This window comes from Lonchura striata, chromosome 36 (assembly GCF_050655825.1).
Source record: "Lonchura striata isolate lonStrDom1 chromosome 36, ASM5065582v1, whole genome shotgun sequence".
In the NCBI taxonomy this organism is placed as follows: Eukaryota; Metazoa; Chordata; class Aves; order Passeriformes; family Estrildidae; genus Lonchura; species Lonchura striata.
Window position 1 is genome coordinate 5,123,707 of NC_140738.1, and position 27,172 is coordinate 5,150,878.

General features: G+C 51.4%; 2 protein-coding genes across 2 annotated transcripts in view; one reads left to right on the top strand and one right to left on the bottom strand.

Moving 5' to 3' along the window:
• The window catches only part of LOC144248803 (uncharacterized), a 1,234,558-nt gene that overhangs the window by 808,983 nt on the left and 398,403 nt on the right, over positions 1-27,172 (bottom strand). The window contains 1 exon segment of the mRNA XM_085565667.1: positions 14,693-15,064. Coding sequence (XP_085421793.1) covers positions 14,693-15,064 — 372 coding nt within the window.
• Positions 25,591-26,523, top strand: LOC110484629 (olfactory receptor 14J1-like). Its single transcript, XM_021555473.3, has one exon. The coding sequence runs from the start codon at positions 25,591-25,593 to the stop codon at positions 26,521-26,523; it is 933 nt and encodes a 310-aa protein (XP_021411148.2).

Here is a 27,172-nt window from a genome sequence, read left to right on the forward strand (position 1 = left end):
ATACATGTGAATGCAGCGCTCCTGTAAATTTCATCAAGGGATTCAACAACTCCGGACACTGAATTGTTCTTCCTCATCACTAAAAAAGAAAATCTTATTAACCTATGGACTCTGAATGGAACAAAAGACTGATTGCTGAAATCTTGGCCTCAGGCAGAATTTTCCCCATAAAATCTGCTTGTACCAGGATGGAGGTGTGTGGGCATAGGGGAAAAACCTCTCCTGAGGCTAACTCCTTGTTGCACACCCAGGGTCGATACCTGGGCTCGGCACTGTGTTGTTTTGGGTTTTTTCCATGGCTGGCTAGATAGAATTTGACCGCTAATAAAATTATTTTTATTTTTAATTTGGATGAATAAATTTTCATTTATAACAATACCATATAAAAAGGAAGAGACTAAAACTACATACTCCTTTTCCTAACTCTAACACAACTTGTGACCCTCTCTCGAGAGTCCAGACACATGTGGACTGGATTGGAGTGGATTGGATTGGATTGGATTGGATTGGATTGGATTGGATTGGCCATCAGGCTCAAACGATCCTCACCAGAATCCAATCAAGCAGTCACTCCAGGTAAACAATTCTCCAAACACATTCCACATAAAAAAAACAAGGAGCAGAAATAGAAATTGTTTTCTCTTTCATTTCTCTCTGTGCACATCTATGAAAAATACTGAGAGGGAGAGAAATGTGCTTGCCCATAGTTGCTGTCTCTTTTACCTGGGGGAGGGGAGGAGGGAAGGGGTAAGGGAGCCCAACAACCAGGAACAGGAGAGGAGGTCTCAGGGGACAAAGGACACCTGGATGGTCCAAAGTCCCAAGGGGTAGAGGACATCTTTTGAATCTGCCCAATCACTCAATGCCCTTCTGGAATTCCAGAAGTGACAGACAGTGCTTGGCAGGGGTCAGGGTGGGGAAAGGAGGAGTGATTGACACACCTGGGAGGAAATGATCAGGGGAGAAACCCGGGGTTCAGGGTTAAACCATGAAATCACACTGCAACAGGGACCCTCATGCACAGCAGGGCCCAGAGCTGGCAGGGATCCCCAGCAGGGCTGGAGCGGCTGGCACACCTTGGCCCAGCTGCACAGCTGCCCCTCGAGGCCCCGGCGAGCAGGGGACGGCTCTGGGCAGCTCCCTGCCACCCAACACAGCCCAGCAGGCTGGCAGGAGAGCCCGGGGCCAGCGCAGCTGCTTGGGCCGTGGCTGCTTGGAGGGACAGGGGCCAAACCCATCCCTGAGCAGCCCCTGCCAGCCCTGGCCCTCCCTGCCCTGGGACAGCTCCCCCACCCCAGGGGACAGAGCCAGGCCCTGTCAGGAGCCAGTGCAGCCCCTGCCCAGCTGGGAGCCAGGGCTGGCTCTGGCCCTGGGCTCGCAGCAGGGCTCCTGCTCGGGGCTGCTCCTGTGCCTGGGGCCTCTGGGCACTCAGGGCGGCTGCGGGAGCAGCTGCAGTGGGAGGGACGTTTGTGCAGAGTCCCGATTCCCCGGGGCTGCCAACGAGCTCCAGAGGCCCGGAAGCCCAGGCACCTCCAGCTTTGGCTGCTGCCGGGCCGTGCAAGGGCAGGGCCTGGGGGAAGAGCTGCTGCCACACAGCCCCGCCAAGGGCTGAGCCCGGCTGAGCCCGGCACGGCAATCACCTCCTGTGCCCGTGCCTGGCATCGCCTTCCTTCCTGCAGCAGAGGCTGCCAGGGAGCCATTCCTTCCTCTAGGAAAGCAGCAGTGGGGCAATGAGGCTGCCATGGGGGAATGAGGCTGCTATGGGCCCTTTCCCACTGTGCTGGGCTTGGCATGTCCAGATGTCACTGAAACCTCAAGATAAAAAAAGCCCTCTGTCAACATTTTATTGTCAGAGAATCAAGGCATTTATTCTGGCCACGATGTTGTTCTGGCCACCATGTGTTGCATTGCTCTCGGTCTATGCTTTTTCCCTTTCCAGGGACCCCTGTGACTGGGATCTGATAGTTTGGTCCCCTCCTTCCTGCCCCAACGGGGTTGGCGAAGGGCCAAAGGGCCTTCCCTGTTCTGAGCATAGATGAGGCCTTGTCCCTTCCTGGTCCTCTCTCTTTTCCCCTTCATCTCATGGAATAAACAGCTTGGACAACCACAGCAGGGGAATTGAAGCCTCTTTGGAATCTTTGCCCAACTCCTGACGCGCCTTCCCTCAAGGCCCCCGTATATCTGGGCCAGCCTGGTGATATGGGGGCTGTGAGGGATAGGCGCGTCAAGAATGTACAACAGAAATTATTTCAATTACACATAGCATGGGTAGGCTGAGAAAATCATCCCATGACACCTGAGTTTTACAAGATTTTGCCCAAACCTTTTACAGTCCAAAACCAACAGAAGGCCATTTGTTTAATGTTCATTGGTCTCCATTTGCAAAGTTCTTAGTATTTGTTTTCCCACTGGACCTGGATTTCTTCACCTCTGATGTTAATAAAGGCCATACTCCTTGATTTCCTTCTCAGGCTTTTCCAGTCCAGGTGTCTCCAACTATGCCAGGGGACAGTGTCTGGGGTTGACGTTCCTTGCTGTTTGCGGATGATGGTCGTAGATTTTTCTCGATGGTCATGATGTTTTTGGGTACCTTTTGGGTTATTCCCAGTTTATTGAGATGTTAAGCTCATTTCCCTTGAGTGGTGTAACATCCCTTTAAAAACCCATTAGGATTCCTTTCCCCGAGGCAAAGGCAAACCAAGCCTGACTAGGGAAATGAAAAAAAATTAAACTTGGTGTATTATCCAACACACATGTGCAGAGCAAGCCCCCGGCTGCTGAGTCTCAGGAGAAGGCTGAGGGAAATGCACCCACTACGACCCCTTTGCAACTCACTCCGCATCTGGTGCAGAAGTTTGGATGCCTGCAGGGGTTGCTTGTCTCCTCTGGGTGTGTTCTTCCTTCCCTCTGGGAGGGCCTTAATGGAAATTAGTTCCATTTCTCCTGCAGACCAGAGTGGCAGGGAGTCACTGCAGGCTGGTGATACTCTGATACAAGGAAATGGGTGTGCATACAAACCACACTGTGAAAAGCCAGTGTCCATAAGGGAGCCAGAGGAGCCCTGCATCTTTATTTGAATAAAGGGAGAGAGTCCATGGGGACATCTGCTGCTGGGGTTTTCTCTCCCAAAGTTTTGGAGGACACAGCCCCCTTTTAAACTCCTGGCCACATGCTGCCCTCTTCCTTTCCCCACTGGCTGGGGTACCAGGCCAGGGGACCACAGGGACCTTTGTACCCTCTTTCCCTTTTGCAAGGTATTAGTTCTGGTCTCCATCCAAACTGTAATAGATAGATAATGAGATGATTGGCTCTTGCAATTAAGGGATGAATATTGTGTGTATCTTAAGAGAAGCTTTATTGATGCAGAGTTATGTTATTGTGATTTGTTGTTTAGATGTTCTCTGTTCTCCCCACAGTCCCCTTTCCCCTTTTATAAATGAAAATTAGTCCAGCCAAATTAAAAATTAAATAATATAAAATTTATTTAGGAATGAATTCTCTCTGAGCCAGCCACAAGGAAAAGGACAGCGCTGAGCCCGGGTTCGGCGCTGGGTTTGTGACAGGAAGGAGCCTCTCGGCAGAGGTTCCCCTGGACACACACACCACCCTCCTGGACCCGCCAGTTCTTTATAGGAAATTTTCTGCCCGAGGCCAGGATTTCAGTCATCTGCCTTTTCTTTCTATTCAGAGTCACACATAGTCATAAAGTTCTTTTCTCTGAGCCAGGGTTGAACAATCCAGGTCCAGGTGTGGACAGTTTTTCCTGATGAGGTTATGGGAACCGTGGCATTCAGATGTATCAGCCCGGAGGACTCCAGCGATCCCAATCTTGGGTCGCTACCAGCATGATCAGCTCCCAGGTGTTCCAGTATCGCCTTTTGGGACAGCCCATCTCCAGACCAGCCACATGTATTAGATTGTAAATGAGGCATTGGCCAAAAAAAACCTGGCTCTGGTGTAACTGAGTATGTGGAGGGGGCAGCTCACAGTGCTGGTGTGTGTATTTTGTAATAACTAAATATTTTGTGGAACTCTGGAATTTTGGGCATTTTATTGGAATTTTTGGGAAATTTAATGGCATTCTTTTGGGATTTGGTTTTTGGTTTTGTTTGTTTGTTTTTTTTTTTTGTGGCGGGATTTTGGGGGATTTTGTGGGGTTTTTGGGAGTTGCAAGGATTTCTTTGGGTGTTGGGGGGATTTTCTTGTGGTTTTGAGTACATTTTTGGGGGGGATTTGTGGGGTTTATTTGGGATTTTGTGGGCTTTTATTGGAATTCTGGGGTGTTCTAATGAGGTTTTTGTGAGATTTAATTGGGATTTTGTGAGTTTTATTGGGACTTTCAGGGGTTTAAAGGAGATTTTGGTGCCTCTCAGCCCTTCCCCACACCCTGGGACAACTGCAAAGCCCCCCCAAAATTCTTCTTAAACACCCCAAAATCCCAATAAAACTCTCCAAAACCATAAAGAATCCAATAAAATCCCAGTGAAACCCACCACAATTCAAAAAAACTCTCAAAAACTTCAATAAAGCCTCCAAAAAACATCCCCAAATCCCTAAAAAAAATCCCTCAAAATCCAATGTCCCCAAAGCCACAAAACCCCGAAAAATCCTGTAACTGCCACAAAACCCAGTAATTCTCTCCAAAAACCCAATAATTCCCCCTAAACTCCCAACAAAATCCTCCAAAGCCCAATAACCCCATCAAAATCCCCCAAAACGCCCCCAGAGCCCGCCAGACTCACTGGGGGCTGTCCTGGGTCAGCGGCACCGCCCGGTGGAACAGGAGCCACTTCAGGGGCCCTCGGAGCTTTTTGGGGAGGGGGCACCATGGGAGACCCCCAAAATCGGGGCAGGGGGAACCCCTGTTGTGCTCCTCCCCCAAACCCCCAGACCCCGGCTCAGGCTGGGCCTGGGACCCCCCGGGACCCCCAAATCTCCCCAGGACCCCCTCTAGGAACTCAAACCCCCCCCAGAGACCCCCAAGGTTGGCCCAGGACCCCCTGAGAGCCCCAGACCCCAATCGAGCCCAGCCCAGGATGTCCCCTGAGACCCCCCCAGACCCTTCCCAAGACCCCACCCAGGACCCTTCCAGGACCCCCCCAGACCCCCCCTCCAAAACCTCTGAGGACCCACCCCAGACCTCATAAGACCCCTCCAAGACCCCTCCCCCAGGACCCCCAAGACCCCTCCCAAAACCCCTCCAGGACCCCCCAGACCCCTCCCAAAACCCCTCCAGGACCCCCCAGACCCCTCCCGAAACTCCCCCGGATCCCTCCCCAAAGGCCCCGATCCCCCCAGCCCCTCCCCAGCCCCCAGCCCCAGCCTCTGTGTGGACCCCCCTCCCCAGCGGCGCCGCCCCAGCCGCTCCCGCGGCTCCGGCCTCTCCCAGCGCCTCCCCCGCTCTGGCAGCGCCGCCCGCAGGGCCCGCCCGAGCCCGCTCCCGGCTCCCTCTGATTGGCTGCCGCGGCGCGGGGAGGCGGGCGCTGCTGAGGGAGCCGCGCGCTGATTGGTCGGTTCGGCACGGGGCGCGCCGCTATTGGCTGGGGAGCCCGCGCGCGTGGCGGAGGCGGGAAACTGTGAGGAGAGCGCGGCTGAGGAGGAGTTGAGGGGGGGCCGGGGGGAGCTGGGGGGGTTTGGGGCGGGTCTGGGGAGAAATTGGGGATTTGGGGGGGATTGACGGGAAATAGGGGGTGTGCGGTGGGTTTGGGGGCAATGCGGGGGTCTGAGGGGGCTTTGGTGGGTCTGGGGGGGTTTAGGGAGCTTAGGGGGGAGCTTGAGAGGGTCTGGAGCGTTCTCAGGTGGGTTTAGGAAGATCTGAGGGGCATTGGAGGATCTGAGGGGATTTTGGGGGGGTTGTAAGAGGAATTGGGGGGTTCTGAGGGGATCTGAGGGAATTTGGGGGGGTCTGAGGGGATTTCATAGGGTTTAGGTAGAATTCAGGGGTGTAAGGGGGATTTGGGGGGGTCCAATAGGATTTGGGCGGTCTCAGGTGGGTCTGGGGTCAATTTTGGGGTAAAGTGGGGGGATCTGAGGGTACCTGGGGGGTTTAGGTGGGTCTGGGTGGATTTGGGGCTCTGGGGACACCTAAAGGGGTGCCAGGGGGTGAAGGGGTCGCAGCCCCCCAGACGCCCCCTGAAGCCCCCCTGTCCCCACAGAGGGGTCCCGGCCCTGGCGGTGCAGGACCCCCGGCCCCAGCCCAGCATCTCCATCAACCACCTGAACCGGGACACCAAGGAGGACGGGGATGGCTGGGGGGTCCTGGGGGCTCTGAGAGTGTCCGTGCCTGTCCCCAGGGGCTCAGGCTGTCCCCTGGGTGTCCCCGAGCTGGAGAAGTCCCTCTGCGCCGTTTCCTCGCGGTTTGGGCAGATTTTGGACATTTTGGTGCGGCGCAGTCTCGGCCTGCGGGGCCAGGCCTTCCTCACCTTCAGGGAGATGAGCAGCGCCACCAACGCCCTGCGCTCCCTGCAGGGCTTCCCCTCCTGCGGCCAACCCGTGGGGAGACAGCGACTGGGGGAGTTCTGGCACTGGGGAAAGAACTGCAATGCTGGGGAAAAACCGCCAAACTCTGGCCTCAGATACCCCCAAAATCCAGCTTGGAATCCCACCAAATTCATTCACCCTGAACACCCCAAAGCTTCCCTTTCTATGACAAGCCCGTGGTGAGACAGAAATGCTGGGGGAAAATCCTGGAATTCTCAGGGGAAAAAAACCAAAATCCTGAGGGAAAAATACCAAACCCAACCAGGATTCCCCCCAAAATCCCATCAAGAATCCTTGAAATCGAATTGGGAACACCCCCTAAATCCAACCAGGAACCTCCTAAAGCTTCCCCTCCTATGAGAAGTCCATGGTGAGATCCAAATCCCTGGCAAAATCCTGACATTTTGGGAAAAAATCCTGAAATTCTGGGAGAAATCCTGAATTCCTGGGAGAAAAACTCAAAATGCAGCCTCAAATATGCCCATAGTCCAACCAGGAGCCCCCCAAACCTTCCCCTTCTACCACAAGCCCATGGTGAGAGAGAAATCTGAGTAGAAGTCCTGCAATTTTGGGAACAATCCTGAATTTCTGGGAAAAACTCCAAAATCCTTGGGAAAAAACCCAAATCCAGCCTCAATTATCCCTAAAATCCACCCTAAAAGTCCCCAAAGCTTCCCCTTCTGGGACAAACCCGTGGTAACAGCAGAATCTTCAGAAAAATACCCAAATTTTGGGAACAATCCTGAAATTCTGGGAAAAAAGCACAACATTCAATTGGGAACCCACCCAAATTCACGTGGGAAACACCCAAATCCAGCCAGGAACCCCCCAGAATTCACCCTGAATCTCCCAAACCTTCCCCTTCGACCCCACAGTGAGATCCAAATCCAGGGGAAAATCCACAGATCCTTGGGAAAACAGGAAATTTTGGGGAAAAGCCTGAAATCCGGGGAAGAAACAGAAATCCAGCCAGAAATCCACTCCCAATCCCCTGGGAATGACCCCAGACCCCTGTTGGAACCTCCCAAATTCCTCTAAATTCCCCCAAAATCCTGCTGAAATCCCCCAAATTCCTTCTAGGACTTGCCAAAATCTCTCAAAAACGTCCCTGATTACTCTTGGAACTGCCCCAGATCCCTTCTGGAGCCTCCCCAAATCCCTGAGAACTCTAGAAAATCCCTTGGAAAACCCCAAAATCCCTCTTGGAACTGCCCCAAATCCCTGGGAATTCCCCCAGATCCCTCACAAAGCCCCAAATCCTCCTCAGATCCCCTCTGAATTCCCCCAGACCCCTCAGAAAGCCCCAAATCCTCTCTGGAACCTCTCTCAGATGCCCCCAAAATCCTCGGGAACAACCCCAAACCCCCCGAGCCGTCCCCAGCTCCCCCCGGAGTGATCCCAAATCCCCCCGAACCAGCCCAGGTCCCCTCTGGAAGCTCCCCGAGTCCCTCGGGAAGCCGCAGATCCCCGGGAGCCGCCGGGCAGCGCCGGGAAAGCCCAAAGCCCCGCGGCAGTGCCGCATCCCGGCCGGAGCTGCCCCGGGAGCCCCGCGGGGCCGGGGCCGGGGCCGGGATGCGCCGTCCCAGCGGATCCAGCGCGCCCGGCCGGGCTCGGCCAGCGCGGCCCAGGGCAGGGAGCGCTGGTGGGGCGGGAGCGGGAGCGGAGCGCGAACGGGACCAGCGCAGAGCCAAGGGGGGAGAGGCCCCGGCCCCACAGAGAGCGGGGCCGGAGCGCGGGGCCGGGCGGGGATGGCTCGGCGATTGTTCCGGGCGATTCGGGCACTCGCAGCGATCTCTGCGGGATTCTTGGGCTGCTTCTGGGAGGTTTGGCTGGGATTTTGAGGGAAGTTTTCGTGGGGATTTTTTGGGTGGATTTCCTCGCACTTCGGGTGGGATGTGATAGGACTTGGGGGCATTTTTTGTGGGATTTGAATGGGGTTTGGTGGGATTTCGGTACGGATTTTTGGAGTGGATTTGGAGTGGATTTTGGGGGGTTTTTGGGGAAATTTTGGTGGGATATTTTGGGTGATTTGGTGGGATTTTTTTGTGTGGATTTTGTGTGATTGGGGAACTTTTGGGGGCATTTTTGTACAGTTTTTTTCTGTGTGGATTCTGTGGGATTTTCATGGGAATTTAGTGGGACTTTTTGAGGGATTTTTCTGTGGGATTTCTGGGGATTTTGAGGGCAATTTTTTATGGGGATTTTGAGGGATTTCTATGAGCCTTGGGGTGATTTTTGTGAGGAGTTTTGGGGTGAGTTTTGTGGGCTTTTGGGTGGAATTTTTGTGGAGATTTTCCTGGGATTTTGTGTGGATTTTCTGGCATTTTCGAGGATTCTATGGTGGAATTTTTATGTGATTTTAATGGTATTTTTGGTGGGATTTTTTGTGAGGATTTTGAGTGATTTTTATTGGATTTTGGTGGGGTTTTGGGAGTATTTTTTGGGAGATTTTTGCTGGATTTTGGGTAGTTTTTTGGGGGATTTTATGGGATTTTGGTGATATTTTTGTGGGGGATTTTGGGGAGATTTTTGTGAGTTTTTTTTAATTATTAATATTTCGGTGGGGTATTTTTTTGTGGTTTTTTTCAGGATTTTGTTGGGATTTTGGTGTTTTCTCTTGGGATTTTGGGCAGATTTTGTGTTGCGTATCCAGAGTGACTTTGGGCAGCTCTGGGGCAGCTTTTGGGGTTTGTCTCCCGTGTCCCCCAGCTGTGGCAAAGCCCCGAAGCACATCCTGTTCCTGCCCAGCTCCCTGAGCAGCCCCAGGAGCTGATGCTCCCCCTGCTCCTCAGCCAGGGAGATCTGGGCCAATCCCGGCATTCCGGCATTCCGGCCGGGCTTTGGGGCACTGCGGGATTTTGGGGCTTGGGGGGTGAGAGGCTGAGGGGGCTTGGGGCTGGATTTTTTTTGGACAATATTGGAATTTTGGGGGGGAATGTCTGGATTTTTAGGAGGAAATTTCTGAGTTTTTTGAGGAAAATAACAAATTTGAGTGGGAGGAAATTCTGGACTTCTTAGGGAGGAAATGTTTGGAGTTTTGGTGGGAAATTTCTGGATTTTTGGGGATGAATTTCTGGATTTTTTAGGGGGGAATTTCTGAATTTTTTTGGTGGGGGAGTTTCTGGTTTTTTGGGGAGGGATTTTTGGATTTTTTTGAGGGGGAATTTCTGGATTTTTTGGGAATGTTTCTGTATTGTTTGGAAATTATTCCGGATGGGGAACAGGGTTGGGTTTGGGGAGAAATGTTTCTGGATTTTCTGGGTAAATTTCCTAGTTTTTTGAGAATATTTCAGGAGTTTTTTGAGGAACATTTCTGGATTTCTTTGGGGAACATTTCTGAATTTCTGGGGGAAATGTTTAGGATTTTTTTTTTTTTTTGAGCATTTCTTGATTTTGGGGGATATTCCCGGGTGTCTGGGGAACATTCCTGGGTGTCTGGGGAACATTCCTGGGTGTCTGGGGAAGGTTCCCGGGTGTCTGGGGAACATTCCCGGGTGTCTGGGGAACATTCCCGGGGTGTATGGGGGAGGTTCCAGGGGTGTCTGGGGGAGGTTCCCAGGTGTCTGGGGGAGGTTCCCGGGTGTCTGGGGAACATTCCCAGGTGTCTGGGGAAGGTTCCCGGGTGTCTGGGGAACATTCCTGGGTGTCTGGGGAACATTCCCGGGTGTCTGGGGAAGGTTCCCGGGTGTCTGGGGAAGGTTCCCGGGTGTCTGGGGAACATTCCTGGGTGTCTGGGGAACATTCCTGGGTGTCTGGGGAACATTCCCGGATGTCTGGGGAAGGTTCCCGGGTGTCTGGGGAAGGTTCCCGGGTGTCTGGGGAACATTCCCGGGTGTCTGGGGAAGGTTCCCGGGTGTCTAGGGAAGGTTCCCGGGTGTTCCGGGCTCTCCTGGCCCCGTTCCCATCCCAGGTTCCCGGGGTTCCAGGAGCTGCGCTGGTGCCCGGGTGCCGCGACATCGCCTCGCTGCAGTTGGACACCGAGGTGCAGGCGGGCGCCGCCCGCGAGGCCCTGCAGGGCTCCAGCATCACCCAGAGCCACCCATGGAGATCTCCTTCGCCAAAAAGTGACCCAGAACACCCCAAACCCCACCAAAATAACCCCAAACCCCCCCAAAATGGGCCTGAAATACCCCTCAAAAACTGCCTCAAACCCACCAATAAATAACCAAAATCTGCCCCCAAACACCCCAAATCCCTCCAAACCACCCTGTAATCTCAGAGGAATGCCTTGAAATCCCTCCAAACCACCCTGAAATTCTTCAAAGCTGCACCTGAATGCCATAAATCTGCCCCAAAACACCTCAAATGCCTTCAAGCTGCCCCAAAATCCCATGGAAACACCCTGCAGTCCCTCCAGACCACCTAAAAATCCCATAGAAATACCCTGAAATCCCTCAAAGCACCCCAAAATCCCATAGAAACCCCTGAAATCCCATAAAAGTGCTCCCAAATCCCATAGAAACACCCAAAAATCCCTCAAAACCACCCCTAAACACCCTAAATCCCATAAACCTGCACCCAAATCCCATAGACCTCCCGCCAAATCCCAAGAAAATACTCCAAAATCTCAGAAAACTGCCCCAAAAATGGTCCTGACCCTGCCCCAAACCCCCTGCACGCCCCCACTCCCCCAGGTAAGTTCAGCTCAGCCCAGCCCAAATCCTCCCTTTTTCATCCTAAATCCTTTTTTGTCCTACATCCTCCTTTTCTATCCCAAATCCTCATTTTTTTTATTCCAAATCCTCCTTTTTTAACCCCAAAATCACTTTTAATCCCTAATGTCTTTTTGACCCTAAATCCTTCTTTTCCCAACCTAAATCCTCCTTTTCCCATGACAAATTCTCCTTTTTTCTCCCCACATCCTTTGTCTGTCCCCAAATCCCTTTTCCAATACCAAAATCACTCTTTTCCACCCCAATTCCCCGCCTTGTTCCCCTTTCCACATCCCAAATCCCCTTTTCCCATCCCAAATCCTTCCCCGTCCACCCTAAATCCCCTTTTCCCACGCAGGATCTTTCCCCATCCTGAATCCCCCAATTCCCACCCATTCCCCTTTTTTTCCCGGTGTTGTACCCAGGGTCTTTCTGCAGACATTGCACCTGGAGCTGCCCCAAATAACCCCAAACAAACCCCAAATAACGCCAAACAAACCCCAAAAAACCCCAAACAAACCCCAAATAACCCCAAACAAACTCCAAATAACCCCAAACAAACCCCAAATAACCCCAAACAAACCCCACTGTGTCCCCCAGGACTGGAGTGGATTTGGGGGGGTCATGACCCGAAACTTTGGGGACTGGAAGGATTGATCCTAAAATTTGGGGTTTAGGGGGGTTTGACACCTTGGGGTTTGGGAGTTTTTGACCCCAAACTTTGGGAACTGGGGGAGTTCAACACCCCAGGCTTTGGGATTTTGCGTTTTTTTTCCCATGATTTGGGGATCAGGGGGTTTCACCCCCAAACGTTGGGATCGGGGTGGTTGGACAACCCAGGTGTTTCAACCCCCAGGATTTGGGGTTTGGGGGTTTAGACCCAAAAATTTGGAAACTGGGGGGATTGACCAACTGATTTTGGGGGATTTAACCCCAAAGTGGGGGAGATCAGGGGGATTTGACACCCCAGGGTTTGGGATTGAGGAGGTTGACCCCAAAGTTTGGGAATTGAGGGGTTTCACCCCAAACTTTGGAGAGGAGGAGGGTTGGACAACCCAGGTATTTCAAACCCCAGGAGTCGGGGATTGGGGGTTTTAACCCCAAACTTTGGGGGCTGGGGGTGTTTGACACATCAGGATTTGGGATTTGGTGGTATTTGACCCCAGACTTTGGGAATTGGGGGTGTTGGACACCCCAAATATTTTGAAACCCAGGATTTCGGGTCAGGAGGGTTTAACACCAACGTTTGGGATTTTGGGAGTGTTTGACACCCCAGGATCTGGGATTTGGGGGGTTTGATCCTAAAATTTGGGGTTTGGGGCAGGGGGGAGGTTGACATCCCAGAGTTTGGGTTTGGGGGTGTTTGACCTCTCCCCTCCCAGTGTTGGGATTCGGGTGTTTGACCCCAGTGTTTGACCCCCCGGTTTGGGGTCGGGGTTGGGATAGGAGCCATTCCCTGGAAACAGCGGTGGGATCGGGATCGAGAACAGGAACGGGAATGGGATCGGGATCGGGAGTGGGAGTGTAATGGGGTTGGGAATGAGATCGGGATCGGGAACTGGCCCGGGAACGGGAACAGAAATGGGAATGGGATCGGGAACAGGATCAGGGAACGGGATTGGGATCGGGAAGGGGAGAGACCCTGACTCAATAATGGAGCCCACCCCCAGGGAGCGATCCTGCCCCAGTCCCGGAGTGGACCCATCCCCTCAATCCCGGACCCCTCCCCAATCCCAGCCCCTCCGCAGCCGCTGACCGGACCCTCCCTCAATCCCAGCCCGCCCCAATCCGGATCGGAGCCATTCCCGGACCGGACCCTTCAATCCCTTCTTGGGGCGGCTCCTGCCGCTTCCAGCCCATTTTTGGGGCTTCCAAGCGGCTCCGGGGACCCTCCCCATTTTGGGGTGTTGGGGTGGCCCCAAGGCCGCCCCGGGGGCCGAGGGGGGATGGAAACCCCCAAACCCGGGGGGCTCCTGGGGGTCCCCAGTTCCTCCCGGCCCCGCCCCGAAGCAGATCCTGGCCAATCAGAGCGCGCGGCGTTGATGACGATTCAGTTCCCAGGCAGGAACTCGGCGCTGGTCCCGCCTGGCGATTTTCAGCCAATCAGCGCCCGGGACGGCTCTGACTCATCAGTTGCCAGGCAGAGCCCAGCGCCTCTCGCAGCACCGGCCAATCTAAACATACAATCGAACACACCTGAGTAAAACAATTCATACTACAATGTACTAAACACGAAACCAAACACCACTATAATGTCTCATACAATTTAACCAAACAATTAAACTTTAATAGCACCCTTAAGCACTCTAAAAAAATTTAAATAGTTTTAAAAAATATAATTGCAGATGGGTGGTTTTATATGAATGTTGGTTTTGGATTGTTTGGGCCAGCTGATTTAAAAAAAATGATTTTTATAGGAATTTAATCAGCTGAGAAGGAGCCACTCTACAAACAGAACTGACTGAAAATGAAGGGGACATAAATCAGAAACTCTGAAAGTTTTCTTCGCTATCAAATACATCCCACCACTCCAAACTGGGATCCCACTTCTCCCAATCTCCTCCCAACCCCATCTCACCCTGGAAGCTGTGGAATCAAGTGAGCTTTGTGTGGGATTGAGTTTTTTTGAGGTCAGAACATGCAATTTGAGGTGGGATTGTGCCTTTATAGTTTAAAATACAGTTATTTTCAGTGGGATTGAGTGGTTTTGTGGTGACAAATTCATCCCTCTTGGCTTTTGAAATGCAAAGAGATGGAGAACACTGCCCAAAATCACCCCAGAACCCACAAATCCTCCGGAAGTTGAGTTCATGGTGTCCAGGGTGAGTGCAGCTGCCGGTGGCAGGAACAAATGAGATGTATCTTGGTTTCACAAAACTCCAAAATCCATTTCTTATCACCGAAAGACAGGGCAAAGGCAGAGCCATGGGATTTTTATAGGGTATCCCAGGGGTGGAGTTTGGGTTTGGGTCAAGGGAGGAATTATTGGCAACACAAGAAGGGTGAGATCAAACTCCTGCCTCTCAGCAACAGGGGCACTCCACACAGAATGCGTCCCTAAATCCTAAATTCCCCCTAAAACTCCTGTGAAATGGTGACACTTCAGATATTTTTGATCAGTTTCTTTAATTTAACCCTGTTTTGGCTGTGTTTGAAGAATAAAGATGAATCAGAGGAAAATTAGGGCCAAACCAAAAGGATAACCAGTCAGGTGTGTTCCCAACATTGATCACAGGGAATGTGGGTCACCAGACCTGTGCCCAATGTGGGTCCTGCAGTGGGGGATGGAGCTGGAGCAGAGCACGAAGCTCTTCCTGCAGGCGGGACACTCTTGGGGCTTCCATTACTGGTGCCTCTGTTGGTGTCTGGTCAAGTGAGAGCTCTGGGTGAAGCTCTTCCCACACTGGGGACACCCGTAGGGCCTCTCCCCGGTGTGGATGTGCCGGTGCCTGACAAGGGAGGAGTTGTGCTTGAATCCCTTCCCACAGTCAGGGCAGCGGAAGGGCCTCTCATCTGTATGAGCTCGATAGTGCAAGAGGAGATAGGAGCGAGTCTGAAACCCCTTCCCACACTTGGAACACTCGTAGGGTCGCTCCCCAGTGTGGATCTTCTGGTGGACAATCAGGGCACCACACTGCCTGAAGCTCTTCCCACACTCCCTACACTCGTAGGGCCTTTCCCCAGTGTGGATTCTCTTGTGGCTGCTCAGGTGGGAGATCCGCCTGAAGCTCTTCCCACATTCCCCACACTCGTAGGGCCTCTCCCCAGTGTGGATCCTCTTGTGCTGGATCACATTAGAATTTGACCTAAAGCTCTTCCCACATTCCTCACACTCATAGGGCTTCTCCCCAGTGTGGATCCTCTGGTGCTGGATCAGGTTGGAGTTTGACCTGAAGCTCTTCCCACACTCCGAGCACTTATGGGGCTTCTCCTTATCATGAAGCTGCTCAGGGACCACCAGCCCTGAGCTCTGGCTGAAGCTCTGTCCATCTTCCTGGACCAGAGTGAATCTTTCCTCCTCAGATCCCCTCGATCTGCGTTTGCAGCCCCTCCTCGTGCAGCTCCCATTGGGTTCCTGCACCATGGAGCCACTCAAAACAGCGTCTTCCACAAGGTTCTGCCATGGGGATTTGTCCTCTCTGCTCTCCACCCTTAGCACCTCATCTGCAGGAGGAAGGACAAGGAGAGGATGGGATTTGCCTCTGTGCCAGAGGGAAGGGCAAGGAGATCCCCCCAGTGCATCCCCGGCAGGAGGGCACCGGCAGCGGGGCTGTCCTGCAGCTGGGGGCTGTGCTGGGCTGGGAGATGGAGCAGGAGAGAGGGAGAAAGGGGCACTGACTTCCTCTTCACTAGCCTGGGGGTCTCAGGGCATCTCCTTCTTCCTGGAAGCCTCCTCCTCCATCTGGCAAATGTTTGGGGATGGGAAATTCTGTTTTGGGAGGAAAACAAGGGATGAGCACAGTGAGTTTTGTACTGTTTCAAAGCAAAACAGGCGGAGAGTCTAAGCCAGAATGACAATTGAGTAAGAAAATTAAGATCAAAGCAATGATACAGAAAGACTGGTTTAATCTGTCAGAGTCAGGATATAACCTGACACCCCGTTACCCAGGGTGGTGGTAGCTGTCTGATGAAATGGTGGCTGCAGTCCAGCTGGAGTGATGAACGTGATTCTGTAAAAGCTGTGATCCTGTAGAAGGGTCTGGTCTTGCACTGAAGGTCCAGTGGTGGTTATGGAGCTCTTGTTCTCTGGGAATCCAGTAGGCAAGGTGGTCGTGGTGTTGCAAGGGTGAGATTATATCCAGGCAGGAATGCTTGGTTCCTCCCCCTGGGCGGAGCATCCCACAATGGGATGATGTAATTTTATCAGTGCTGCAGTGACACTCAATGGCCCATTAAGAGAGGATGGCCCCTGGAGGGTGTTATCAGGGCTGAGCCATGGAAGAGATAAAGAACACTGCCCCACCTGTTGATAACAGTTTATGGAGATGGGGACTGAAAACACTTTTGGTTACATCTGACACTGAAACCTGAAACAGTGAGGCAATCCCTGCTCGGGGTGGGGGGTGAACACCACCCCCCTTACCCAAACTGGCTCCGGTGTAAAACCCCCACCCTGGGAAGGCCACGCACACAGGGGACAATGTCACACTTGCCCTGTCCCAGGGGAGATCTCTGTCCCTGTCACTCCCTTGCTTTCCCCCCTTTTATCTTTCTTTCCATCTCTATCTCACATTTACTGTTCAATAAAATCCATTTTGGATTTGGTCTTGTGAGTACCTTAATTGGGGCAGAGAAATCTCTCTAACAGTTTCATTAACCAGATGATGACATTATTTTTGCACAGTGAGTTCAGGGCTCTGTTGTCTGACCCAAAGTGCCTTTGACAACAGCATGGTTCCCTCCTCTGAGCAGGTTTTGCATCTTTCTGGAGGAACTCTTGGAAACTTGGATGCAACTTCCTCTGAGTGACTTTTGGGAGAACCTATCAGGAAAATGGCTGTTGTGGGTGTCCTGTGTAAAAAAAAATATATTTTTTTCCTTCCCTGAAAAGTTTGTTAAATTCACTGGAAGAAAGGAACCAAATGATACCATCGAGACTGACAAGGATCATTCACCCCACTGTGAGGAACACAAGGTTACTAAAGTCCTACAAGAAGCCCAGCTCAAATAGCTAAATGCCAAACAACTCCTGAATTCAGAGGCTTGGGGGGAGCAGCATTATTTTCTTGGTCCCTGTCACCTTTGTGACAGCTACACAGACCTTTCCCTTCCTTTTAATAATCTGTATTGGGCCAAATTTCCATGTTACTTTTTTGGAACCTGCCAGCATCTGAGCTGGAGCTGTGCTGGAACTGATGAAATTTGGAATTGCCAGAGAATTGCTTCTGTTGTTGGTCTATTAATGTTTGGGATTTGTTTGCGTTTTTATCACAAGTGACTTGTGGGAAGAGCAAATCTTCCTCAAGGCATTTTATGGAGGGTTAAGCTTAATTTCTGCTGAGTTTGTTTTGTCCAGTGCCCAGGGGATGCTCAAGGGGTCTCTAGTTTTGGTTTGGCCCTAATTTTCTTCTGATTTGTCTTTATCAATTAAAAACACCTGAAAAATGACTAAAAAGAGTATTGACCAGAGATGTCAAAAGTCCCACCATTTAAGAGGTATTTGAGGTGGAATTTATTGTTTGGGAACATATTCTGGAGTATTTGGGGGTTCTTGGGGGCTATCTGGTAGTATTCTCCATATTTTTGCGCTCTAAAAGTCAAGGTGGATTTGTCTGTCACCCCAAAATGACTTAATCACACCTCAAAATGTCTGGTTCCCACCTCAGTCCAGTGCCAAAATTACTTGATTCCTCAGACTCCAGGGTGAGATGGGGTTATAAGAAGTGAGATCCAAATTTGAGGTTGTGGGGTCAGGATTGTGTGGGGCTGGGTGGGTGTGATTTATTTTGATAATAAATAAAATATCCAGAATTATTGTTTTCTATCCCATTCATTTTCTGTCAGTTCTGATTTGCTTTTCAGAGTGCTGCCTTCTCAGCTGATTTTGTTTGTGTCCTCCTGTCCCAGACTGAAAAGCAAGATGTGTTCTATTTGCCATCTGTATGGCAGTTGTCCTGTGTTAAGTGGGCGGTTTTTCCTTATCTCTTCCACAATCAATCCTCCCTCAGGAGAGACATCTGCTGATAATGGGCTATTGAATGTCACTGCATGACTGATAAGAACTGTAACACCCCATTGTGAGATGTTCAGCCCAGATGGAGGAGCCAAGCATTCCTACCTGCATCTAGTCTTGAGATTCTGGCCCACCAACACAGCTTTTCTGGGCTGGATTTTCCTAGAGGAACAGCTGCCTCTTCCTCTTCAGAGGAGGACACCCTTTCCTATAGGATCACTACTCCAACAGAACCACACCTGACACTCCTTGAGGACTGCAGCCACAATTCCAATTGGACTGTGGCCAACACCCTGTCCAACAGGGTGTCAGGTTGTATTCTGGCTCTCTCAGTGTTGTTTTGGCTCACTGCATTATTCATATTTTCATTTTTTTCCCTAATAAAAAGCTGTTATTCCTGCTCCCATATTTTCATCTGAGAGCCCCCCTTAATTTCAAATTTATACCAATTCAGAAAGAGTCTACATTTTTCCATTTCAGGGGAGGCTTCTGCCCTCCTTAGCAGACACCTGTCATTCCAAACCAAAACACCTCCTTTCCCTTCTGCCTTCCTTTGCCTGCTCAGTGTCTCCCTTAAACCAGGGCAGCTCTCATGAAACACCCTGCCCTGATTTAATACCCAATGCAGGAGCTACAACAACCATGGGTGAAGTTATGATGGCTGGCAGTGAAATGTCACTGTAGGATCTTGCTCCACTTGGCTTTTGGCTCTTCCATAAGAGCTTTGCCTTCAAGGTCAGGAACATCTTTTCCTGGCTGGGAACTGGAATTCCAGCCCCTGGGAGTGTGTGCCATGGATCCCAGAGGGGCATTCCCGAGGCTCCCAGGGTGCTGCTCCTGCCGTGCCTCCCAAGGAGCTGTGCAGGGCAGGGGACAAGGTGCAGCAGCTGGGTTGGTGCTGCAGTGCTACAACAGCCCCTGGTTCCAGGAGTTTCCACACTGCCAACAGTAGTTCCTGGGTTCCATGATGTCCTGCTGTGTCCCCATGGATATTTGGTGTCATGAAGTTCTTCACTGTCACAATGGCCACCTCACTCCAAGAGCTTCCACAGTGTCCAAATGGCCTCCTTGGATGGGCAGTGTCACCATGGACCATTGGCTCCATGCAGCTCTGCTGGGTCACCATGAACTCCTTGGTTCCATGAGGTTCTGGGGGTGTCTCCATTGTCTCCTTGGATCCACAGTGTCACAATGGACCACTGGATCCACGTGGCCCTGCTGTGTCACCATGGCCCCTTGGTTCCGTGGGTCCCCAGGGTCACAATTGACTCCTTGCTTCCTCATCCCATGGGAGAGAACTGTCCTTCTCCTCCAGGGGCCTATAGCCAAAACTAGGATTCCTTCTCTAAATTTCCTTATATGCAAAGATTGTTCCCCAGTGAAATCTGCCAAGAGAAACAGGTCTGGCTGCCTTGGCCACCCAGGGGCCACCTCTCACCTGCCTTTCTGACACGGGGACCATATGCTTTTCTTGCTTAAAAACCTTCCATCTCCATCAGGTACCCATGGCCAAAATTTGGGATCTGCCTCCCAAATTCCCTATATACAAGAATAGCTCCTAGATAAATGATGCCAGGAATCACAAGTCTGGCTGGCCTTGGCTTCCTGAGGGCTGGCACTCATGTACCTCTGAAACACTGGGGCTCTGTGTTTTCCTTCCTAATGAAAAGAACTCTTCTTCCTGTCCAGGCACCCATGGCTAAAACTGGGATTCCACCTCCAAAACTCTGTACATCCAAGGATTGCACCCAAGTGCCAGCTGCCAGGATGGACAGGTCTGGCTGCCTTTGGCCTCTTGGGGGCATCTTCTCATCTGCTTTTAAAACACTGGAGCTCAGTGCTTTCCTTCTAATGGAAAAGAACCTTCTTTCTTCTCAAGGTGTCCATGGTCAAAACTGAGATACTTCATCCCAAATTCCATATATCCAAGGATTACTCCATTACAAGAGTTGCCAGGGGAAACAGGTCTGGCTGGCTTAGCCTCAGAGGAGCAACTGCCTCTCCTCTCCTCTCCTCTCCTCTCCTCTCCTCTCCTCTCCTCTCCTCTCCTCTCCTCTCCTCTCCTCTCCTCTCCTCTCCTCTCCTCTCCTCTCCTCTCCTCTCCTCTCCTCTCCTCTCCTCTCCTCTCCTCTCCTCTCCTCTCCTCTCCTCTCCTCTCCTCTCCTCTCCTCTCCTCTCCTCTCCTCTCCTCTCCTCTCCTCTCCTCTCCTCTCCTCTCCTCTCCTCTCCTCTCCCTCTCCTCTCCTCTCCTCTCCCATAGAAACAGTTGGCCTCTGAGCTTTTCCTTCTTATAGAAAAATCGATCCCTATGTACACAGAAATGGCAGAAATTTGGGTTCCCAAATTCCCTATATCCAAGGGCTGCTTACAGAAAAAAGCTACCAGGACAGAGAAGTCTGGCTGGCTTAGGCCTCTGGTGGCCGCCTTTCATCTGTCCTTGAAACACCAGTATTCCATGCTTTTCTTCCTATGCAGAGAACTGTCCTTCTACTCTGGGTGTCCATGCCTGAAATTGGGATTCCACCACTAGAATTCTGTCTATCCAAGAGTTGTTCCCAGACAAAATCTGCCAGTACCATCAAGTCTGTCTGGCCTTGGCCTCTGGTGGCTGCCCCTGCCACACTGGAGCTCGGTTCTTTCCTTCCCATGGAGATCACTGTGACACTGTGGGCACCTCATGGAACCAAGGGGATCATTGTGGCACCACTGAAGCCCATGGAACCAAGGGGCCATGGTGACACCGCAGGGGCTTCATGGACCCAGAGACCATTATGACTCTGTGGGGCCTGATGGAACCATGGAGACCATTCCGACCCTTCAGGGCCTGGTGTCACCAAGGGGGCATTGTGACACCTCAGGGCCTCCTGGAAGCAAGGGACCATTGGGACACTGTGGGGCCCCATGGAAGCGAGGGAACATGGACCAGGTCTGGCTGGCTTGGCCTGCCAGGGGCCACCTGACAGGTCTGGCTGATGTTGGGATGTCAAGGGCTGCCTCTCATCAGCTCCTGGAGCACTGGGGCTCTGTGCTTTCCTTGCTTTGGAAAAGAACCGTTCATCTTTTAAGATGCCCATTGCCAAAATTGGTATCCTCCCTAAATTTTTTCTATATACAAGGGTATCACCCAGAAAAAAGTGCCAGCTCTGGCTGGCATCTCAAGGTAACCTCTCATCTGCCCAGGAAACACTGGGGCTCTGTTCCTTCCTTCCTGTGGAAAAGAACCTGGCCTTCATGTCTAGGGACCATGGCCAAAATTAGAATTTGACCTCCCAAATTCCATATATCCAAGGATTGCTCCCAGACAAAAGTAGCCAGGACAGACAGGTCAGGCTGGCCCTGTCCTCAGGTGATTTTCTTAGACTCTAAGCTGAATGTTTTAATTTGAAAACACCTTGGAGAGGGCCCAGAGATCTCCCAAGGAGGGGTTCTGAGGCCTCGGGCACATGACCACTACATATGGACAAAGGAGCTCTGTGCTCTGTGCTGCTGTGGTGGTTTTGCATCACAGAAGTGATGTCCTGAGAGAAGCTGCTAGCAGTTTCCTCTCTGTCTGACAAAAAACAGTCAGTAATTAGCTTTGAGAGCTGACAGTCTGTTAAAGCACTAAGGAAGCTGCAGAGCCTCTGTGCAGACACAAGTTAGAGATGAGAAAGCCTGGCTGGGTCTCTTTCCCAGAGCCCAGCTGGGGTCACGGAACCATCTGCAGCCCCGGGAGATATTGACTCTGCCAGTGCTGCCATCCTCCCTCCAGTGAGAGAAAAGGACACAGGGCAGGCACACAGAGGAGCAACATGGACACACCGAGGGCAGGAAAGAGGAAGTTGAGTCCCAGATGGGAGGGATGAGGAGATTCCTTGATCTTGGGGCTGGAATCCTCTGGTAAAGCTGTGGAGAAGGATGTCATTAGATACATCAGACTCTTTTTTTCCCTATAAGGCATTGAAAAGTATGGGGAGATGATTTGTTTCAGGAAAGGCCTCCATGGTAAAGTAAGCAAATGTTGCAGTAGCTGTGATCCCATGAGAAGCTTGAACATTGAAAGAGAGAAGAGTGATGAGACCCTGTGACCTCAGGGAGAGAAGAAGACCTCTGTTCCCAGAGATTAATGTGATTTCAGAAAGAGATTAAGAGATCCTTTGTTCTTAAACAGCTCATCTTGAAACTAATACTCCATAAGCTGGCATGGCCCATAAGCACATCTGTGGAAAAGGCTGTGCAAAATGGGAGGGACTTCTCAATTGCAGATTTTTTCAGGCAGCTGCTATTCATGGAAATGAAAAGCCATGAAATAACTGTATTCTTGTGGAGAAGTCTCCATAACATTAACAAGAGGAACTTCTCTCCGTAAATGAACTGAAGAATGACTATTATAGAGGTAGAAAACTGACTGAAAAATAGGTTTTGTCTCTTTACATTGTTAGTAAGAAAGAAGAGTTTGTAGGGAGAGGGGATGTGTTCTGAAAGTTTTGTTCTGATCCTTATTACTCTTGCTTTTAGTTACTGTTAATAAATTTTTCTTTATACTTGTGAAGTTTGAGGCCACTGTGCCTTTCTCCTAATCCTATCTCACAGCAGGAAATTAGTAAGTATATTCTAGTGAGTGAACTGGTAATTAGCCAACACAGAACCTACCACACTAATTGATGCATTTGCTGAGAAATCTCAAATTGGTGAACCAAAATCACTACAGAAAATTTCCTGATGAACTGCCCCATACAAGAGGAAATTCAAAGCTAAGTCATGGTTTGTCAGGACTTGCTTGATCCTAATGAGCCCCGTGGCGCATTTGGAGCTGAGCCCTGGAACCTCAGGGCCTGAGAGAAGATTGCACAAGCCTTTACAGGAGTCAGAGCCAGAAAAAGCACCCAACGTGTCTCAAAACATTAATGGGACCCACTGAGGTCCATCCCCAACAAAGGCTCCTCATGGACTCCTTGGAGGAGAGAACTGGAGGCCAGGATGGCACAAAAACCTCTCAGAGACTCAAAATGGCACAAAGAACTCTCAATGTGGAAAGGAAAATCCAAAGTACCTTACAAAAGTTAAGAATCTCAAAGTATTCATGAGCCCCACTGAGTGTCAGTAGAAAGCTCTCAAGGGACTCTTATAACAGATAATTTGGGCCATGATTCCACAAACCTCTCACAGTCTGTAGCAAAAGGGAAACACCAAGTACCTCTAAAGAACTGAAAAATACCTTGAAGCATTAATGAGCCCCACTGAGTGTTGTTTCTGACAAAGCCTCTCCAGGGACTAATTAATGCAGAATATTGGAGGCCAGGATTGCAGAAACTTCTGAGAGGCTCCAAAGCAAAAGCAAAAGCCAAAGTCCTTTGAAAAACCTGCAGTCCCTGGGAGCATGAAGGAGCCCCCAGGGCCATTCCTGACCAAGGCTCCCCAGGGACTCCTTCCAGCAGATCCTTGAGGCCACTGGGATGTGGGCTGGGGGGGATGCTGAGGGCAGGACCAGGGGCTGACAGTGCCCAGCCTGGCTGGGGCTGTGCCAGGAGGCCCCAGGGCCTCAGGACAAGGTGTCTCCTCACAGCCCTTGGTGGCACAGACCCTGCTGTGCCCCAGGGCACCAAGACTTGGCTTCTCTTTGTCCCCACCTGCCATCAGTGCCTCCAGTTCTCTGCTCTGCCTGGGGCCTGGGGAAACTTTCTCAGTCGTGTCCCTCAGTGGGACCCATTAAAAGTCCAAGAAACTTTGGAGTTGGATTCTGACTTGGAGTTCTGGAGAGGTTTCTGCAGCTCCCTCTCAGGGCCTGATGCTCAGGGCCTGAGCACAAAGCCCCAGAGGGTCATTAAAGTCCTTGTGCTGTGTCTGTGCTGCTGAGCTGGGCTGGGCTCCTGGCACAGAGGGTGATCCTGGTAACCAAGCAGAGCTTCAAAAGCACATTTCTCTTGCTGAGCAGCTCTTCTCCCAGCCCAGCAGGGCTGGGGCACTGCCTGCAGCCAGCCCGGGCACAGCACAGAGGCACAGAGAGCTTCAATCAGTCAGGGCTGGGAAGGGGCTGAGAAGTGCCTGGAGCAGAATCACTGCCAGCCCTTGGCACAGGAACCTCTGGCTGCAGGACAATGCAGCTGCAGCTCCTGGAGAGATCTCCTAAAGCTGGAACATGCCAATGCCCACAGAGCCTGTGAGTGCATTCTCTGCTCATCTCCTGTGCAGAGCAGCCAGGGGTGCCCAGGGCTGTCCTGCAGAGCAGGGTCCTGCAGCCCAGGGCGCTGTGCTGGGCCAGGGACTCTGCTGCCTGCCAGGGACAGCTCTCAGCCGGCCCTGGAGCTGCTCCCAGCGCTGGCCAGGAGCTGTGGGGGGAAGGAGCCACCCTGAGCAGGGCAGGTGCTGCTGCTGAGAGGGGCTGGCTGGGGCAGGGCTGCTCCCAGCTCCAGACCAGCCTGGACACGCCTCCGGAGGGCACTTCCCAAAGAAGGTATGATGGGATTGCTGTAAATATCAGGAGCTTCCCTGAGAGTGTTTTCAATTTCCTGCTCGTAGAAGGATGGGAAAGACGAGGTTGCTGACAGAAAGATTTTTGCTATTTATACATTTTTCATATAGCCATAGCTATGTAAAGAACTATTATATACCTTTAAAATTATAATCCTTTTTTTATTCTATTAAACTCCTAATTAACTCTTTTAAGCTTCTATTATATACTTCTATCACTATAATCCTTAATTAACTCGAGTACATTTCCTAACCTTGCTCTTAGATTTTAGAACAATAAGCTGACTATCTAAATACATTCCTGAAATACTGTATAGTCTTATTATCAAGAAGCAGTCCTGAAAGAAGAACATTTTGCATTGTGACCGGAATGTGAGCAGTCATAACAAAAATTGGGGCAAAGAAGCCCTTGGACCTACTCCAATGGGTTGACCTATTGGTGGGCTACTGGGGCAACGGAATCTTCTCCTGGATTCCCCTGTTAAATATCCTACTTAATCAAACTTAATAAATTGTTGAAATCAGTGGCTGGGTGTGCCCCATCCCCACTGGAAGCTTACAATAAAGGTCTGCTTTTTAACTTACTGTTATAACACTTTTGCAAGGAGGTTTTTTTCTCTTTTGATTACAGACACAAGTGGATGAGAGAAGCAGAACAGGAATTGTAATCCCAGAATTAAAGAATATTCTGAGTTGAAAGGGACACACAGGATCATTAAAGGAATGTTTGAAAATTTACAGAGACTCCATAACTGTGACTTTGGCTGGTCAGTCTCAAGGCACCTCTCAGGAGAGGATGTTCAGGCCCAGGGAGATGCTCAGGGAAGCAGAGGGGGCTGAACAGAGCAGTGCTGGGGGAACAAGCCCATCCAGACCCTCACCTTCCCTCAGCCACAAGGAATCTTTTGCCTCTCACATCTCTCAGTGGCAAACTCTGAGTGCAGCAGGAATGCTGGGGATTTCTGACCTCAGAGAGCCAGGAATGGTGAGTGGGTAGGAAAACAATTCCTAAAAACAACTCCTGCCATCCTTTAGACCTGGAAGCGCAGATGGCACCAAGACCTTCTGCATTTAGAAGCGATTCCCCTGAAAAATCCTGAATATCCAGCCTTTTCCCTCTTCAACATGGCCACAAACCCATGACAGCGAGGCAGGAATGGCTCCTTGAGAGTTCCCACACATAGCTGGGTGAAGATTTTCCCAGAGCAGGAAACAGGGCCATTCCCTGCAGCAGGACAGTCTGCAGGGAATGGCCCAGGTTTGGCTCCAAGCAGCCTCTCCTGACTTGTCCCTGTCCTTTCTCCATGAACAGGTGCCCATGTGCAGCCGCAGCGAATGTCCAACAGCAGCTCCATCAGCCACTTCCTCCTGCTGGCACTGGCAGACACGCGGCAGCTGCAGCTCCTGCACTTCTGCCTCTTCCTGGGCATCTCCCTGGCTGCCCTCCTGGGCAACGGCCTCATCATCAGCGCCGTAGCCTGCGGCCACCACCTGCACACGCCCATGTTCTTCTTCCTGCTCAACCTGGCCCTCAGCGACCTGGGCTCCATCTGCACCACTGTCCCCAAAGCCATGCACAATTCCCTCTGGGACACCAGGAACATCTCCTACACGGGATGTGCTGCACAGATCTTTTTCGTTATGTTCTTCATCTCAGCAGAATTCTATCTCCTGACCATCATGTGCTACGACCGCTACGTGTCCATCTGCAAACCCCTGCACTATGGGACCCTCCTGGGCAGCAGAGCTTGTGCCCACATGGCAGCAGCTGCCTGGGCCAGTGGCTTTCTCAATGCTCTGCTGCACACAGCCAATACATTTTCCCTGCCCTTGTGCCATGGCAATGCCCTAGGACAATACTTCTGTGAAATCCCCCAGATCCTCAAGCTCTCCTGCTCCAAATCCTATCTCAGGGAACTTGGGTTTATTGCAGTTACTGCCTGTTTAGGATTTGGATGTTTTGTGTTCATTGTTTTCTCCTATGTGCAGATCTTCAGGGCTGTGCTGAGGATCCCCTCTGAGCAGGGACGGCACAAAGCTTTTTCCACCTGCCTCCCTCACCTGGCTGTGGTCTCCCTGTTTGTCAGCACTGCAGCATTTGCTCACCTGAAGCCCCCCTCCCTCTCCTCCCCATCCCTGGATCTGTCCGTGTCAGTTCTGTACTTGGTGGTGCCTCCAGCTCTGAACCCCCTCATCTACAGCCTGAGGAACCAGGAGCTCAAGGCTGCAGTGAGGAGACTGATGACTGGATGCTTTCAGGGACATTAAACTGCTGGCCAATTTCCAGAAATCACTTCTAATAAATGTCATCTTTGATACTTCTTGTTGGCTTCCTTTTGGAGGTTCTTTTTCTTTGTTTTACATTGTAATATTATTCACAAAGAAATGTCACCGTTTGTGCCATTTCTCCTTTTGTTTCTTTCCAAGTTTACTGTCACCCACAGACTTGGTGGCTTTTAAGTAACTAAAGGATCTCCCAGCAGACTTTTCTTCAGAGATGCCCTTTTGTTGCCTTCTCTGGAGCTGCAGCAGCAATGTCTGTGTGCAGAGCTGGGGGCAGATCAGTGCTGGCACAGCAGCTCTGGTCCTGCTGGCCACACCACTCCTGATCCAGGCCAGGAGCCATTGGCCTTCTTGGCCACCTGGGCACACTGCTGGCTCATGTCCAGCCTGCTGTCCATCAGTCCCTGCAGGTCCCTTTCTGCCTGGCTGCTGTCCAGCCCCTCTGTCCCCAGCCTGTAGCACTGCAGGGGTTGTTGTGGCCAAAGTGCAGGACCCGGCACTTGGACTTGTTAAACCTCACCTTGTTGGATTTGGGCCCTGGATCCAGCCTGTCCAGGGCCCTGAGCAGATCCCTCCTGCCCTCCAGCAGATCAACACTCACATCCAGCTTGGTGTCATCTGCAAAGATGTCCTT

Bases quoted from the DNA above. Each gene is read 5' to 3' on its own strand.
- LOC110484629 (XM_021555473.3), top strand. From the start codon at position 25,591: ATGTCCAACAGCAGCTCCATCAGCCACTTCCTCCTGCTGGCACTGGCA.